The 19,837-nt window shown below is 37.3% G+C and overlaps 1 protein-coding gene across 1 annotated transcript in view; it reads left to right on the top strand.

Moving 5' to 3' along the window:
* LOC126354565 (RAB11-binding protein RELCH homolog) overlaps positions 1-19,837 on the top strand; it is a 141,714-nt gene that overhangs the window by 23,770 nt on the left and 98,107 nt on the right. Inside the window, exons 4-5 of the mRNA XM_050004309.1 lie at positions 10,375-10,545; positions 12,926-13,344. Coding sequence (XP_049860266.1) covers positions 10,375-10,545; positions 12,926-13,344 — 590 coding nt within the window. The remainder of the gene's footprint in view (positions 1-10,374; positions 10,546-12,925; positions 13,345-19,837) is intronic.

Raw genomic sequence — 19,837 nt, forward strand, 5'->3', positions numbered from 1 at the left:
TGGCAACAGCCTCAAGCTGCGCGACCGAAGTCAGCGCCGATTGCAGCTGTGAGCGAAGGGATGCCAAGTCAGCCCTCATCCGAACACAGCAATCGCAGTCCCTGTCCATTCTAATCGATGTTGAACAACAATTACTGAAACACGAGTCCGTGCCTAGATAACGCAAGCGAAACGTGCAAAGAATGTATCAACTAACCTGTACAAATGCCTAACGACTGCGCTACAATCTGCTGAATTTACAATTACAGTAACTAAAACTCGAAATTGCACCTCCTATACGAAACTCACACGCAATTTAAATAAGAATCTATGAAGTAAACACTAAAGTGCGATGCTACAACTGTCAAATACTATAATACGCCCAAATTATATGAATTAAGCAATGAAAGTACCCAAAAACACGCAAAGAAATTAATTAAACTATCTAACAAATAAGTAAGCTAGGGTTATACGACTTGCTGCTGCAGCTGCTTATCCAACGGCGGCAGGGAGCAGAGGGAATTTTAACACTATTACAGAATCTTGACCAACTGTAATTGAAGGGCATTTCCTGTGTTCCCCGACTACTTCTTAACACGCCAAAGCTTTTGAAGTTTAAATATCTTCATTGCAGTTTCAAGCACCAAGTATTTATAATTTTGAGAACTATAGAGTGACAATAGAGAGCCAACATCTTTTGACAAATGTTGAACAACAGTTACTGAAACACGAGTCCATGAAGATAACTCTAGAATGAATTTGCCTTTGCAGAAGGTGGGAATTGCCAACATTTTTAATGCTAGTCCACTAGAATGAAAAGTTACTACAATATTATGAAAAGGATAGATAGCTACTCACCACACAGTGGAGATGTTGAGTCACAGAAAAGTACAACAAAAAGACAGGCCTTCTGATTGTAAGCTTATGTATTTATTTAGTAGTCTTTTCGTTGTGCCAGGGTATGAATCAGCATCTCTGCTATATGCTGAGTAGCAATCTGTCCTTTCTTTAATATTGTATTATTCCATCCTGGATTTTTCATGGAATGAAATATTAGGATGTTAATCTTTGTTCCACCACCACCACCACCAAGCTTGTTACTCAGAATAAGCCTGGCCTGGTCGCTACGACGTCATTCCCAGGATTCACTGCATTTGATTTAAGGATATAATGGAAAACATAATTGTGTATAGCTGAACGTGAATTGCTTTGCTAACTCTCCTGAATTAATGTGTCTAGTGTGCTAAGCAGAGTGTCACTTCACTTGGTATTATTCCAATAGAGAAACAAGACAGCTAGAATGCAGTGCTGCCAAAAGATTACTTTTGTCACCTAGTTTGTGTCTGGTAATCTTTGCAAGTGAAAATATTTACATGTTATATTCCAGGGATGTAAGGATGTAGAGGCTTATCTCACTAGGGGTAAGATAGATACTGCCTACAGGAAAATCAAAGAGACCTTTGGAGAAAAGAGAACCACTTGTATGAATATCAAGAGCTCAGATGGAAACCCAGTTCTAACCAAAGAAGGGAAAGCAGAAAGATGGAAGGAGTATATAGAGGGTCTATACAAGGGCAATTTACTTGAGGACAATATTATAGAAATGGAAGAGAATGTAGATGAAGATGAAATGGGAGATGTGATACTGCGTGAAGAGTTTGACAGAGCATTGAAAGACCTGAGCTGAAACAAGGCCCCGGGAGTAGACAACATTCCATTAGAACTACTGACGGCCTTGGGAGAGCCAGTCCTGAAAAAAACTCTACCATCTGGTCAGCAAGACGTATGAGACAGGAGAAATTCCCTCAGACTTCAAGAAGAATATAATAATTCCAATCCCAAAGAAAGCAGGTGTTGACAGATGTGAAAATTACCGAACTATCAGTTTAATAAGCCACAGCTGCAAAATACTAACGGGAATTCTGTACAGACGAATGGAAAAACTGGTAGAAGCAGACCTCGCGGAAGATCAGTTTGGATTCTGTAGAAATATTGGAACACGTGAGGCAATACTGTCCTTACGACTTATCTTAGAAGAAAGATTAAGGAAAGGCAAACCTACGTTTCTAGCATTTGTAGACTTAGAGAAAGCTTTTGAAAATGTTGACTGAAATACTCTCTTTCAAATTCTGAGGGTGGCAGGGGTAAAATACAGGGAGCAAAAGGCTATTTACAATTTGTACAGAAACCAGATGGCGGTTAGAAGAGTCGAGGGGCATGAAAGAGAAGCAGTGGTTGGGAAGGGAGTGAGACAAGGTTGTAGCCTCTCCCCAATGTTGTTCAATCTGTATATTGAGCAAGCAGTAAAGGAAACAAAAGAAAAATTCAAAGTAGGTATTGAAATCCATGGAGAAGAAATAAAAACTTTGAGGTTCGCCGATGACATTGTAATTCTGGACTTGGAAGAGCAGTTGAACGGAATGGACATTGTATTGAAAGGAGGATATAAGATGAACATCAACAAAAGCAAAACGAGGCTAATGGAATGTAGTCGAATTTAGTCGGGTGATGCTGAGGGAATTAGATTAGGAAATGAGGTGCTTAAAGTAGTAAATGAGTTTTGCTATTTGGGGAACAAAATAACTGAAGATGGTCGAAGTAGAGAGGATATAAAATGTAGAATGGCAATGGCAAGGAAAGCGTTTCTGAAGAAGAGAAATTTGTTAACATCGAGTATAGATTTAAGTGTCAGGAACTCGTTTCTGAAAGTATTTGTGCAGAGTGTAGCCATGTATGGAAGTGAAACATGGACGATAAATAGTTTTGACAGGAAGAGAATAGAATGTTTCGAAATGTGGTGCTACAGAAGAATGCTGAAGATTAGATGGGTAGATCACATAACTAATGAGGAGGTATTGAATAGAATTGGGGAGAAGGGGAGTTTGTGGCACAACTTGACGGGAAGAAGGGACCAGTTGGTAGGACATGTTCTGAGGCATCAAGGGATCACAAATTTAGCATTGGAGGGCAGCGTGGAGGGTAAAAATCGTAGAGGGAGACTAAGAGATGAATACACTAAGCAGATTCAGAAGGATGTAGGTTGCAGTAAGTACTGGGAGATGCAGAAACTTGCACAGGATAGGGTACCATGGAGAGCTGCATCAAACCAGTCTAAGGACTGAAGACTACAACAACAACAACAACAACAACAACAACATATTCCAGGGTCTTGTGAGATTGTGACACCAGGCTTCTTAATTCTCATATCTTTCTGGAAAGTACAGCATCATCTAGGAGAGAATTCTTCTTATCTGATTGTATTTGTATATAAGTTTTCGGCAGTTGACTGTAAAAAATTGAAGACTTCTCAGGCATACAGCGTTCATTGGGACTGTTTGGGACTTATTTCATAAAGCAAAGCCCATCCAAATGGTTAACCCTGGAAACAGCTGCCGAGAGAATGATACAGCAATGGGATGGTGTCAAAAGTTATTACTTACATTTTATTCCAGCTGATATGTCTACTCCAGCTCCCAACAGTAGATGCAGGCACATTTGTCAGCTTCTGAAGAAACCCACAATGGAAGCTGCATTGACATTTGTCTTCTCCCCTGCAAACATTTTTACCCAATTAACTGGAACATTATAGAAAAAGGAGCCACTGAACATTTGCTTCACTGTGAAATAAAGACTTTTTCATGTGTGTTAGGAAGAATTTGTAAACCATTAGTACTGAAGACTCGTGAACAATCAGAGGATATTTTACAGGAATCCAATATACTGCCTGTAAAAGACATGCTTTAAGGTGGTGGTGATATAGCAACTCTCCTCAAGATTTTCTACAAAGTAGTAATGTACTGCTTGACACAGTCACATCAATTAAATTGACAGGCCTAATGTTTCAAAGTGATATGAAATGGAACAAGCATATAAGGAAGGTAGAGGGGAAGGCAAATTGTAGACTTCAGTTTATTGGAATAATTTTAGGGAAGTATACCTTATCTATATTGAAGGCAACAAAAGAACACTAGTATGACTGTTTCTTGAATGCAGCTAGAGTGTTTGGGAACCTCATCAGGTTAAATTAAAGGAAAATATTGAAGAGGTTCAGAAGTGCGCTGCTAGTTGAGTACTGGTTAGTTCGATCACCACACAAGTATTGTAGAGGTGCTTTGTGAACTCGAGGAGGAATCTGTGTAGGAAAGACTACTTTCTTTTCATAGAACATTATTGAGAAAATTTAGAGAAATAGTATTTGAAGCTGACTGCTGAATGAATATAGTGCCAACAATGTACGCTTCATGTAAGGCCTAAGATGAGATGAGAGAAATTAGGGTTTCTACAGAGGCATGTGTCATTTCTCCCTCTGTGTATTTGCAGGTGGAAAGGGAAAGGAAATGTAGAGTAGTCATGCAAGGTACCCTCTGCTATGCACCAGAGTATGTAGGTGCAGATCTAGAAAGAACCATCTTCAGTCTTTTTTGTATGTTAAGAAGTATTTTAATTAGGCCTGTAAATATGTCCTCCTTAAAGCCAACCTAGCAGGGTAAAGGATTCTGCAAAATTTCTGGTGTCTTAATGTAACATAAACAGAAAGTTTCAGTGATACTGTAAGGATTGGAAAAGCATTACCACTGGAAATCAGTTGGAAACCAACATAAGTTCAGGTACTATACAGACTCCAGTTGACAGGTGAACCAAAATATCCTCAGAAGTAAACTGGTGAAAGCAACTCTGGCTCTGTATCAAAGGAATGCTGGTGTTGAAAGATTTATTTTTCATCAAGAACATATCTTACAGAGGACTGGGAATCAGTAAAAAAAAAAAAAAACTGTTCATGCAGATACGACAGTAATACACAATGAAAGGGTGTGACAACAAACGAGAAAAAGTACACGACGAAAGAGCTGCTTTTTTTCAGTGAAATGTGCATACAAGAAAACCAGAATTGCCTCTATAATGGAAGAAAAGGGAAAACAAAACTATGAAGAGGAAAGGAGAGCAGCATTGGCAGAAGAAAATTAACACAAAACTTGCACTGGAAAAAAGGAGATTTTATCACCTGAAGAAATACTTAAATAAAAGACCACTGAAACAGAAAAACTTTATGGCAGCTGAAAGCTGGCATCTAAAGCTAATGAAAGACGTAAGGTTTCCTTACAGAAGAAACCTTACAGAAGGAAGACTTTCAAGAAATGAGACTTGCCTGGTGCATGTTGACAGGTGCTCTTCAGGTCATGAAAGAAAGTCTGAATAAGAAACAAGATGCAGATGCTCTCCACTCTAGAGCTGATAACTGAAAAATTGCTTTAATAACATAATTTATATATAATGACAAAGAAGAAGGAGAAACATATGCTGATTTACCAAAATCCTTATTAGCCAATTCAGAAATATGGTAAGTGCGAAAAGCAATAATGTCTCTGTCAACAAAACTTTAAAGTCCAGGAACATTTGGTACTCCTGTACCGCCACGAACAATGGCTACGGTAACCATCCGTTACCATGACCAAATGAATCATTTATACATTTGTACATATACAGTACAATCACCAACAAACTCGCGTCCGCTGTGCGCAGCGCGCCTGGCTGGTGCACAGCGGACGCGAGCACCTAGAACAACTAGTGCTCGCGTCCGGGATAACGCTCCGCCAGCAGGCAGAAATATTCTAAGTCCGAATCAAGGTCACGCGTGTTCGGACATGTATATAAGCGAGCGGGCGCCGCGCAGCGGCTATGTCGCGCTGCTGCTGCTGCTGCTGCACAGGCAACTGCATTGAACGCTGCCAAGATGCTTTACAGAAGATATCGCCGCTGTTCTAAACAAACAGTCTACGAGACCATCGAGAACATCGAATTTGCTACAACAGCTGGAGACAAGAAGAATCGTATTCCAGTTAAGTCTGTCGCTGCGCAATCGCTGCTGGATGGTCCTGCTGTTTTCGTCAGTTGCAGACTTAATTTTAGTTTAGATATAAATGATTCATTTGGTCATGGTAAAGGATGGTTTACCATAGCCATTGTTTGTGGTGGTACAGGAGTACCAAATGTTCCTGGACTTGAAAGTTTTGTTGACAGAGACATTATTGCTTTTCGCACTTACCATATTTCTGAATTGGCTAATAAGGATTTTGGTAAATCAGCAGCATACCATCTTTCTGAATTGGCTAATAAGGATTTTGGTAAATCAGCATATGTTTCTCCTTCTTCTTTGTCATTATATACTCATAACAGGAGGAAAATATCTGTAAACGAATCTGTATTTATTTGGGTTAAAGGAAAAGGTGTATGTGAATATGTACTGTTAATTTTGAAGGACATTTTATCACATCTTAAATAAAGTTGGTCACTTTTTTTCTAAATTTTATCACTTTTATCAACTTTTTCACATCTAAAAACTGTTGACAGTCCTGTAGAATGTCACATTAGACTAAACTACTGACATCAAATAGAGCATAAGCGAATTGCAACTGTTATCCTCACAGTAAGCTAACTCTTGCATATCCATCTTTGTTATGGAGTGGTTATGGACAGGAAGATAATGGATGGAGATCAGAGACTTTCTGGGGTTCACAAATATTATACAAGAAACTGAATAGAGACTACACAGTTTGTCAGAATAGCCCTCTTCTGTGGTATCTGCTGTGTAATAAGTGTTATTTAACTATTTCCATCTAATTTACAGCACCCTTATGACAGGAAAAGTCAAATAATACTTGGTATTCTACATAGGAATTTGAAATGTCGGTTGAGCAGAACGTTTCATGTCTGCACACAGGAAGCAGAACCCGTCCTCACTAGAGCCTTGTGACTTAAGAGGATTGCATTGTCAAGATGCTATTAAAAGATGCCATGGGACTTGAAATTACCATTTTCTGTGATGCCAGCAAATAGTGCAGACACCATCTAAAGCAAATATTCTGTGCGGAGTGGTGAATCCTATGAACAGAAATCTATGAAACGTGATAATTACCAATTTTTTCAAGTGGCACACAGGATGGGAAAAAAAAAGAAAAACACTGGAATTGATTCGTAGAAAATATAAATGTGGTACAAGAATGTTGATGATACATTCATTATGTGAAGGCACAGTAAACAGCAGTTAGTGAGTTCTTCCATACTATCCATTAAAGCATGCAGTTTGAGAGACAAAGTTTGTCCTTATTCTTCCTTTGTATTTTAAACATGATGATTGAGGTATTTCATGGCTGCCATGGTCACTCTAAGTTACAGTATGCCAACTTTATGCATCATTCAACATATTGACTTTCAAGTGGAATAACATAATATTAAGTGGGTATATTAATTTCAATTTTGTAGAGCATACCTCATCTAGAGTTTACATGGGGTCCATTGCCATTTCACATAATCTAGCTCCCCTCCTACAGTTTATTAAGAGTTATGGGAACCAGCAAATCTGCTGTTGGTAACATTTTTAGTAAAAGCATGGAGAATGCAGAATAGTAGTTATCCTATAATTAATAACCTCTCAAACCAGTATGGCCAACTGTTGATGTTCAATATCGATGCATAAATAAAAATGATTGGAAAACTATGAGGATAATAAATGAGAAAGGAATTGAGGAAATTGAGAAGAATTAGCAAAAATACAGACTGTTGAGATGTGCAACACCCCCGGTATAAATGAAAGTAGTAGTTCAATATTTGGAAAACAGTTTTCCTTAGAAATCAACTGATGGGAGCAGATAAAGTCCGCCTAAACCCTGTGTTATAAGTGGAATCAGAATATTGTGACTAAGAGATGACTGGCATCAAGAGAGTCAGATGAGAACATAGTTAAATCTGATTACAAACTGTACTTTAAAATTCTAAGTAAAGTCATCAGAACATCAAAAGACATATAGGCCTACATTCAAGAAAAAAATTAACTTCTCCAGCAACAAATAAAAACTATTTGGAACACGGTGATAAATGACAGAGGAAATGATAGAATGTCTGTAACGGTAGATAGTGAACTGATCAAAGGTAACCCTGAATGTGCAGAAACTTTTAATAACTACTTTGGTAAGTAGCAGATAACTTAGATTTGAACATTTATGACACTGCATACATTTCATAGGAAAAGCCTTCAAAAACATGTTTGACAAAACACACACACACACACACACACACACACACACACACACACACACACACCTGCAGCCTCAGGCAACTGAACCACACTGCTCAGTTGCCTGAGACTGCAGTTGTCTTGTGTGTGTGTGTGTGTGTGTGTGTGTGTGTGTGTGTGTGTGTGTGTGTGTGTGTGTGTGTGTGTGTGTAGGGGGGGGGGAGGGGGGGGGAGGAATAGTCTAAGGTCTCGATGGCCGCAAGCTTTAGTTGTTTGTGAGTCTTTTTATTGTGCCTATCTGTGACTCATCATCCCTGCTATATGATGAGTGGCAACTGTCCTTTTCATAATATTGTTACATTCCATCCTGGATTTTCCATTGTTTAATTTTTGACAAAACTCACCTTCATCCCGAATCTCCAAAATAAGTTTTCAGTATTGTCAACTTGTAAAAATTAATGCTCATGTGGTCAAGATGAAATCAGTAGCAAACTAATGAAATATTATTCAGCTGAACTTAGTGATATTTTGAGTTACTTGGGTTATGAATCTTTTTGCAGTGGCATTTTCCCAGGAACATTTTAATGTGCTGCTATCAATCCACTTCTGAAAACGAAATAGATTTTACACAATTAGTACAGGAAAAAATACTGAGTAGCAAACACTTTGGATTTGGAAAAATTACTCTCAACTGAGCAGACCATATTTATCTCGACAGATGATATACTAGAGTCAACAAAACAAAAATTACTGCCACTGGAAATATTTGTGACTTGGCTAAGGTTTTGGGTTGTGTGAACTATGAAATCCTAATGCAAGTGAAAATGTTATGGAGCAGGAGGCACAGCAGATTCATGGTTTTTATCTTATCTGAATGACAGAAAGCAGTGCGTTTCAGTTCTGTGCCAGTCACATATTGATGCACACTCAGAATTTGAAACAACCAGATATGATGTACCACAGGTTGGATTTTGGGTCCTCTGTTATTTCTGATATACATAAATGATCTTGTCACCTGCAGTTTCAAAACATGCAAATTTTGAATTTTTTGCAGAAAATGAAAGTACAGATATAAAAATAGTACCAATCCCCCTACCGAAAAGGCAAGTGATGAAATGTTTAAACATTGACAGATAGTTCAAAGTAAACAGATTATCATTGAATTTTGGCAAAACTCGGTAAATAGTTTCTAGTACTTCTCACAGAACTCCACAAGCCACCAAAATAAATTTTATAAATAATGAAATGAAAGAAATGGAAAGTTAAGTTTTTTGGAATACAGGTAGCTCACAACCTTACTGGAAACCAGGCTGTCTAGCATTAATGAAGTGCCTTGGTTCAGCTATGTTTGCTTACACACGATTACTGCTAAAGGAAATTTAAAAATGTAGAAACTAGTTTATTTTTATAATTACATTCACAGATGAGTTGTATAATTATTTCCCTGGAAAATTCAAGTTGGGGCTAGTATTTTCAGAATGCAGAAGCATGTTATAAGAATTACATATGGTGTTAATTCAAGAACATTCTGCAGAGACCTCGTAAAAAAGTGGGTATTTTGAGAACTGCTTCATAATACATATATTCACTAGTGTCTTTTTTCATTACTTATGCTTCTCTCTTCAAAAATAATTGAAAGGTGTCAGACAGACAGCACATTATTGCCTGAATAATGTAATGGAGTTTAAGACTGAATTAAAGAACTATGCATTGGGAAACAACCACTACTCCATTGAAGAGTATCTTCAAAGAAACTCGCAAATTTAAAATAATTTAGTGTCATTTAATTGCTTTGCCATTAAATTAAATGTAAATCTTGGCAATTACTCTCCTTGGGATTGACAGAGTATACTAATGTAATGTTAAGTACATAATTTAGGAGTAAAGGAGAATGCTCATCACTTAATGTTGTGTAAAACAATCCTCATATTTGCTTTATCCCCAGAGAAACCTTGAACCCTACAGTTTTGAGCATAATCTATTATTTTGATGGGTCTAGAGCTTTCTCACATTCAAAGTTAATCTAATGGCTATTTCTAATGTGAACTGTATTCACACGCATAGCTTTTATTTTACTATTCATACCTCAGACTTTTATATTCAAGTTTATGGGAGACTTATAACCCCCTTCCACCAAAAGTCTGTTCTTGGCTCTCACAGAGAACAATTTTGGCAGAAGCAATTTTTATACTGAGAAAGTCGGTTACCTTTTCTTATCAGCTTAGTGATAGTCTGTGTGAGCCAACAGTTACTTATCTTTAATGATGGATTTCTGTTGTTTGGTGAATAATTTAATGTTAATCAGTTATGTGAAAGTTACTACTTAATTATAATCCATTGTGATTGACAGAACACATGTTAAATCCTCAAAAATATTTATTTAGGATTTTGAAGATTGGGATGATGTAGGATTGAATATTCCAAAACCAGCTGAACTGCTTCAGTTGTATCGTGAGTTTATGAGGCAGTCGGGCCAAAGGAAAGTGCTGTGCCAGAATGTTGCCTGCCAAACTGATGAACCTGACCTTGAGAAGGAATCAAAACTACAAGACATGGTGAGATATTGCAATATATTGTCAAATCTTGTCGAGCTATTAGATGAAAAATACTCAGTTGCAAAGTTGTTCTTATATTACATGTTTATAGAATCACCAGAATAAATATAGTGTATGTTTTGAGATATATTTAAATTTGTCTTACACGAAAATTGCCCACAGTCCCAACCCCTACTCCTCCTTCTCCACCTCCTCCTAAAAATAATTTAACATTTATAACAATAGCACATACAAATACAAACACCACAAGTCCACAAACTGTAACTAACTCCAAAATCTATCAGTCCTGTTTCTTTAGGCCTCAGACTTTTTCGATGAAAATGATAACTATGAAATTTTTAAATTTGCAGCCAAGTTTTAATTTTTTACAGTATTTTGACAGCTTCTTTACCTGAAGAGGATGGAAATATCATAAATTATGACACAGACTTAGCTGCAAACTCGAAAACCTGAGTGTGACATTGTAACTGCTACTTTTGAACACAAAGCAAATAAAATTTTCAATTCAGCTAGTGATTTGTTTTCATCTTTCATTTCCAAATTAAGCTTGTTAATGTGATGTTTAACGAAGTGAAACATGGACGATAACTAGTTTGGACAAGAAGAGAATAGAAGCTTTCGAAATGTGGTGCTACAGAAGAATACTGAAGATAAGGTGGATAGATCACGTAACTAATGAGGAGGTATTGAATAGGATTGGGGAGAAGAGAAGTTTGTGGCACAACTTGACTAGAAGAAGGGATCGGTTGGTAGGACATGTTTTGAGGCATCAAGGGATCACAAATTTAGCATTGGAGGGTAGCGTGGAGGGTAAAAATCGTAGAGGGAGACCGAGAGATGAGTACACTAAGCAGATTCAGAAGGATGTAGGTTGCAGTAGGTACTGGGAGATGAAGAAGCTTGCACAGGATAGAGTAGCATGGAGAGCTGCATCAAACCAGTCTCAGGACTGAAGACAACAACAACAACAACAACAATGTGATGTTTAACGTGTTGTGCCCATTGTATATGGTAACAAAAGAGCCATATACCATGATTATGTAGAGAACTCCTATTATGATTGGGCATGATATTAAGCCATTTAGTTTCCTGAATGATCTTTTATTGAGAGATTATTAGATGTGAATTACAGTCAGCTAACCACCCAACCTTGTTCTTTTGTCTTTGAACTCCTTTGTACTTAAATGCCCCATAAAAGTGTTTTCTGTTTTGGGATAGATTTTTTTGCATACACATCAAACTTACAAGTTTGCTCCTCACTTCAAAAAAATTGAAATGTCATAAAGTTTTAGGGTTCATGAGGTACAATTATTTTACATTTGAAGAATGTAAACTTTTAGTGTAAGCTGTATAATTCAAATACTGTTATCTGAAAGCAGTCATATAGACATTGAAATATGTGTTATTGTATTATGGAAAATGTTTATTTTGTGTGTTATGTATCAGCTGTGTATCTAAGAGGCATGTTTGTAAAGTGAGGTTACAACATATTTTTTACCCAGAAAATTGCATATTTACTTCCAAAACTTGTCAGCTGCGCAGTAATAGAACATTTGTCCCCCCTCTCAATAGATTGTCATTATGCTCCAAGCATTTGGTATCAAGTTTTGTTTCTTCTCCCCGTCTGTCAAGGGATTGTCATTAAGTTCCAAGAATTTGGTATCAAGTTCTGTATATCTGTGGCAGTGCCACTCCCTCAACTGTCTTCCTTGTCTGTTGAAAAATGTTTCCTTAAAGGGAGAAAAAAGAAAGAAAGAGAAAACCAACGGCTTGGTGCTACATTAGTACTAAGGACTTGATATTCCTAAATATCCTGTCAAAACAGCTGCAATGTTTGGTACAATATTATTGTGCAAAAAGTAGTACATTTGACAGCCATTCTCTCTTCTTTTGATGACTCAGCAAGTCTTTATATATTGAGTTGGTATCAAAGGTTGCATTAGCAACTTTCTCAGCCAAAATAGACAATATCATAATGCTCTGGTTATCGTGGATATTTATTCAACCATCTTTTAATTATCTGCCTACTTTGCAATTTGCTATGTGACATTAATTTATTGTAAATAGTCTCAATTTTGTGCTAAATGTAAATGGGCTTCTTGTGTTGTGTGTTAGCAAGATTGCTGATGAGGGAGTAAACTCCATACTAGGTGGAATCGAGAATTGCTGTGTTAATGTTTATGCACATTCACACAAGTGCTGAATCTGTTGGCCCCAACACTACTTGTTTTGTGTGCTAAGTTCTGCTCTTTACTTAGGAGTACTAATATTGCTCCAAAAAATATGTTCCGAGCTACAGGCATGTTGTGACCTTACTTTCCAAATGTCTCATGAACTTGGTTGCAGAGTAATCTTAAGTCTCTACTTTCATTATGCACAGGCAATGGAAGTTGAACAACTTAAGGAGCAGTTATCACTTATGGACCAAGAAAAACAAGAGCTCCAAAGGCTGTGGACAATAGACTCCAAATTTGCAGCTGCAAATGTAGATGTTTCTAATGTTACTACGCCAGGATCTGATCTGGCTGGAATTCTAACTACCTCAACATCCCATAGTGGGACACCAGAGTGTTTTGAGATCTTGGATGTAGAAACTAAAGATGACTGTAGTGCATTGCAAGATGAAGATGATGAGTTACCTATCAGCCTTACCGACACCGATGCTGAATGGACTCGAGTTGGAAGCACTTGTGGTGCGGAACCTGCAGAAACCTCAAGCAGACTGCAAAATGAGATGGCTTCTTCCAGTGCTGAAGCTGAATCAGAAACTAAAGTCCTTTTAGACACCAGTACTTCAAGGTAGTTTATTAGATTGTGTTTCATTGCTGATGTATACAAGTACTTCTATTACATTGACTTGGTTATTGTTTTAAATTTTCCTTTCACTTTTGCATACATTAATGTGTCATTTTGGTGACTCCAAGAGAAACAGTTTTATTACCTAAATGTCAGGGATTTGGTTTGTTGTTATCAAAAAGAAAGTTGTCTGATCCAAAATTTGTCTTCCACATCAAAACTGTGTTTGGGCCAACTGAAGAGTTTGACTTTGGTTCAGATTCCATGTAAAATTGCAAATTCTGTAGTGAGTGTCTAGGTGGACTGTACTATTTATATCTAATTTCAGCTACATTTTTGTATGCAGTACTATGCAAAAAAAGGAACACAAATGTACACAGATCTGATGTAAAAAATCTTCAACTGTGATCAGCAAATACGGCAGATTTGAAGTTCCTTAATCTGACGGTCACAGTAAGACTGATAAACCCCCATATATCCACAGCTACATTTACATATGTACTCACAATTAATTAATTAATTAATTAATTACTTTTGTTACATAGAGCTCATCAAAGAGGAGAGCCATCAGGAATGAGGGACAAGTCAAGGTAAACCTTGACAAAGCCAATCATCATGTGAAATTTAACATTTACACAACATTATCAAAACTTGTAAATTATAGGGAAAGCTACTGCTTCCTCGATGACATCAAACAGAGACTTCTTATCTGTAATTGGTAGCATAACATTTATGTGAATACACTAGTATTTTCAAAGAAAGTAGTTCGCTTCATCGTTAACAAAAGAGCTCTGTTTACAGTACACTATTACTTGTCATGCAGATTTACAAAAAACACTACTATTTGCTGCGGACAATTCTCAATCCTGGAATCGAGGAAATAAGATAATTTGGTGAAGAAATTGCTGGTAAGGCATTTTTTTGAACTTTTGTTTGATATAGTAGGATTCCAAATTTCTTGTTTTATTTGACTGGAGTTTAATACCTTTGGTCCATTCTGGATCCTAGGCATGGAGGCAAAATCTGCATGAAAATTATTTTTGTGTCTTGTGTTATGACTGCATAAATCCAATTCAGCTGAAACTGATTTTTATTATCAGCAACAAAAGCCATTAAGGAGTAAATGTGGATCCTTAGAAAGGCTTCTGGGAGATGTACGGTCTTCTGAATTATCTACTTAATGCAATATTCTTACTGATCACCTTCTGCTGGCTGTAGTAGACAGGTGGGTGGATGGGTATCCAAATGAACTCCAAAGAATTTTTCACACAGTTTTTCATTTAGTGTATGACCATTCGTGTGAACATTTGGTTCTGGCAAGTCATTTTGCTTGTTAGAAATGGCATGTTATGAATTTTTGATACGAAGATTTAAAACGTTTGTTGTGAAACAATTGTAAGCCTGTTTGTTTATCATTTGGGTGATGTATGGAAATGTTTTGTTTGATCTATTGATTAGGATACTTATGTGATAGGTAAATATTATAAGCTTTGAGTTGCCCCTTAAAGTCATTGAAAGATAATTTAAGTCAGTCAAGAACAAGAGCAGATCCAATATCGCTCCATGGGGTACTACATGTTATGGCCTCTCTTTCTGAGACCAGTTTCATTGCTGTGAGACAATTTGATCCGCTTTCTGTTACAAAGTAAAACTCGTTTCGTGCAAGAAGGGTGTCGTGAATGTTATAATATTTTATTGCAAACAATCCTGTTGGAAGAACATCCACAACTGAGCATTATACCAGAGGTTGAAAATACCGCATCAGTTGTAAATTTCTTTTATTATCATGACCTGTTTTGGGCTCTCATTAGCCCATCGTCAGGTGTCACACTGGAAACAGCACGAGGTGGGATATAATTTTCACATGCCACAACATGTATAAAAAACAAAAATTTTTCATAAAGTTTTTAAAAAGTTTTAAAAAACGTTTTGAAACCACCGGGCTTGCTAGGTGCTGTGAAATCTAAGTCAATGCGAAAATGACACCAGACAGTACTACGGATGACTGCCTGGGTAGGAAATACACAGATAATAGCAGGACACTTACACTGTGCTGTGGCGCCCAAGTGCTGTGATGTACATGTACTAGGCACAGTGTGCTACCTATGAGCGCAGGACAGGGAGTAGTGGATGCGAATGAGATTGCAGATTAGTAAACCAGAGTGGCAAGAGGCCACACATCAGTAGTTTTATACAAGGCGGATTGCATACGAAAAGCACAGGACTTCCTTTCCAGCCTTATGTTCAAAACATACTCATTTAACCCCACAGCTAAGTTTGTCGTGGTAATTAAGAAGGCACTTAGAGAAACAGATGCATTATTCACCCCATTTCTTAAAAAAACAACTTTAATACCAATGAATCCGAGAGCGCCCACTTTCAGGGGCGTTGTGAAACTTCATAAGCCATAGGCTTCTTTAAAGCCAATTAACGACACTATTAATGCCCCCAGATTACTTATTGACTAAGGAATTGCAAAGTTTCCTCAGTAAGCATTATTTTTTTCCATGATGATCATGCCATCAAGAACAGAGAGGAGTTAATTAAACACCTCAAACATGTAACTATAACCAGTGATACAAATCTAGCAAGTCTTGACATCATAATCATGTACACAAATATCCTCATTAAAGAAGTGATTCCTATTATTGAGTACAACTTACGAATGCTCTCTCATCTAGATTCACAAAAAATTAATGAATTCCTTCATGTGCTGAGGATTGTCCTGGACCATAATTACTTTGTCTTCAAAGACACCGTATATGGGCAATCTCACGGGTTAGTCATGTGATACCCCATTGCCAGTATAATAGCTAATATTTACATCAGTCACATTGAACATCAGTTTTTTCAACCCACCCACAACACCTTCAAAGAGTAGTATGCTACAAAAGATACCTCGATTACATCATACTTTTATATAACGGGACCGACGCCCAGCTGCAACTATTTCACCATGACTTTAACAAAAATGCACCCCAAGATTCAGTGTATGATAGAATACCACACTGGCTTTACTCTCCCATTTTTAGACCCAGAAATTTCGTTACAGGACAGTAATGTCCGCTTTAACATATTTAGAAAACCAAGTACGACTAGTTCTATTATTCGTTGTGCTTCAGTCCACCCAAAGCAACAAAAAATGGCAGCTCTTCATGCTATGCTTTACCATGTGGCCAGAGTCCCTCTCTCAAAAGAGAATAACCAGTGTGATTTGGGTACCATTAAAGTCATAGCACATGCTAATGGCTACCAGCCAATTGTTGTTGATGTTCATCAGCCAATGCAATCAAAAGGCGCTTCCAATGATCTGTATGGGACTACCCTGTCATCTACTAATATTGATAACACTAAAAAAATGTCTTGCAGGATCCCACATGTTGATGTTCTATCTGACAGGATTGAAAAATGGCTTAGAAAAGATAGGATTTACCTGCCTTCTACACCTTGCATAATGTCCGGCACCTATTGAAGCACCACAAAACCAGAGAAGATAATCGCTATGCACAATTGGGCATCTATCACATACAGTGTAGTGAGTGCCCTTCCACATACATAGGCCAAACTGGCCACTCCTTTAATATAGGGTTCAGAGAGCATGAGAATATTAGCAATTCCAAATCCGCTCTCGCTAACCACCTGAAGGATCATAACCATTCCATGTAAAGTATAAACACAAATTGCAGAATACTACATATTCAGTGCAAGGGCTCAGTTTTAAACATTTTAGAAGAAATAGAAATCATCCGCAGCATTTTCCATTATATGTCTGGCACTTTGAACGAGCAAACTGCGCTTAAGCACGCAGTCCTGCTGAATAACATTTCTTTTTTGAAGCAGCACCCAGCCTCATTTCCTTCTCATTCTGGTCACTGATCTCTGATTACTGTACACCATACAGGTTTAGTTCTTAATTGGGTCAGTGTTTTTCTGCCATAATTTTTGCAGCCTTCAATAGGCTTAACGAATGTACGGCATATGCATGTTTCCTATAGTGAGGTCTGCAAGGTCCACCTAGTTCATGTTACATAGCTGTAAAATTGACCTCTCTTAATAATATACTTCACATGTTTTTCATTTTATCCTACGACGATGGCGCATTATAGTACTGTGGCATTATCTGTGCCCTCACTAATTACAAAATTATCTTTCTTTCATGATGTAAAATTGGTCGCAGGTCTTCTCATGTAATTCTCGATTAGTTGTCAACTGTTGATTAGTAGGTTTTAAATGGACCCCACTTTTAATGTGTCCTTTTAGGTTATTGCTGCTAGCTATTACTTGGCATATTACTTTCAGACAGCATAGACTGTAAGGTTTCGTTACTTTCCCCGTTGATCAATAATGAGAGCTTGTAAATAGAAGTGGCACATGTGTATGTTTTTTTTTTAACTGATGACTGTGGCATGTTGTTCCATGTTGCCACTTATATATCCCCACTGAATTTGAAACTTGCTTGCCAATCATGTAAAAGAAAAGTTTCACTGCACTTTACGGTTTATATAATAATTTTATATCGCAGCTTCCACTCAGTTTTATCACAGTTCTGTATCGAAGTGTTCAATACACTCCTTTACTACGCATAATGCACTTATTTCATGTATTTTTATTCATTTTAAATGTAAACCACTAATTCAAATTGTGAATGGCCGGGCTAGTGGCCTTGCGTTCTTCTCTCCATCAATAGATGACAGCACTCTAGTCACTCTGGTTTACCGATTTGCTACCTTGTTTGTATCCGCTACTCCCTGTTCTGTGCTCATAGGTAGCACACTGCATCTAGGACACATCCACCACGGTACTTGGGGATGCAGCACAGTGTAAGTGTCCTACAATTATTTGTATATTTCCCTACCAGGCAGTTGTCCATAGGACTGTATGGTGTCATTTTCACATTGCTATAGGTTTCTCAGCACTAGCCCAACTGGCAGTTTCAAAATATTTTTAAAAATGTTTTTTAAAAGTTTTTAATTTTTTTAAAAATTTTTTTGTTCTTATATATGTATTTTGTGGCATGTGAAAATTACCTCCCACCTCTTGTTACTTCCAGTGCAACACCTGAGGATGGGCTTATGAGAGCCCGAAACTGGTCATGATAATAAAAGAAATTTACAACTGAAGTGGTATTTTCAACCTCTAGTATAATTTTTTAGTTTGACAAGTAGAATTTTGTAGCCCACACCCAAAGGATCAAAGAACATACCAACAGGATATTTTTTCTTGTTTTTCTGTGCCAGGAATTCTCTCTGAATGTTATATGTTTTTCTCTGTGGACAATCTTTTGAGCTCAGAAATGTGAGTCGTATTTTATCGTGGATCATTTTCTCAGAAGATGTTTAGAAACCAAAATGAATGAAATAGGTTTGTAAAGGAAGATAGTTTGCTTATCTCCAGTTTTGTCGGTGGGATTTTCTGCAGCAGATTGAAATCTGCCCAGAAGTGTTCCCTAAGATGGTAGTGAATTTAAAACATAACTTAAGGTTAGCTCTATTAAGTCAGGACAAAATTTAATAGTTTGATAGAAACACAATCATAGTCATTAGTCTCTAGTAACCTGATCTTCCTAGGAGTTATGTTTCTGAAACAAATGTCTTTTGATAGTACTTACAGTGCCTGCTGAAAGAAATGTAAAATGATGGAAATGTAGTGACAGTTGAAAATTTTTGTTGGACCTGAATACAGATTTCCTGTTTATCACAAGCAATCACAGCAACTTTTAGGCTATCTGAGTATGCCTGCAGACCTGACTCAAACTTCCATTGTCACTAGTGTTTTGTATTTATAATTCCTGAACGCTAGTAACAGATGTCCAATAGATTATGTGGGAATAGCAACTCTGAGAGAATGGGAACAGTGGAGGACCATGGCTTAAGCTGCTGCAAAGGATATATATTATTTTGAATCCCAGTCACAAATTTTCAGTTTCACTATGTATTCATTACTTTGCATGTTAAGCATATCTGAACAGTTTAGTCTGGTGTGCCACTTTACAGTAACACACTACAGGCTTTTAAAAATGTAAAGTGGTAATTGTGTTCCAACTCTTGACCACAATTTGTTCTTTGAATTAAGTAGGGTTGTCTTTTCATAGCACAAGGTAATTCAGTCTTAAAATTTATCCATCAGTGGTCCCTGTTTTTAATTATGTACAGTATAAGGCAGTGGGTATTTTGTTCCAATATTAAACACACCCTGCTCCATTCAATTCTCTCAACAGTGAGGAGTAAATGTCTGTATGCCACCATATGTGCTCTAGTTTTTCTTATCATATTCTTTTGGTTCTTGCATTATACATATAATAATGCAACAAAACTGTGGCTCAGTGTCCCTCAAGTACTGGTTCTCTTTATGCAACAGTATTTCATGAAAATATCTCCTTTCTTCCCTTAGTTCCCATTTATCACCTGAACGCTTCTGTTACACTTTTCTGTAGACTATATTGATTTTTTTGAGATCCAAGCAGCAAGGCTGTGGAGTCCTGATGTACGACACTGAA

The sequence above is a fragment of the Schistocerca gregaria genome, chromosome 3 (assembly GCF_023897955.1).
Source record: "Schistocerca gregaria isolate iqSchGreg1 chromosome 3, iqSchGreg1.2, whole genome shotgun sequence".
Classification (NCBI taxonomy): Eukaryota; Metazoa; Arthropoda; class Insecta; order Orthoptera; family Acrididae; genus Schistocerca; species Schistocerca gregaria.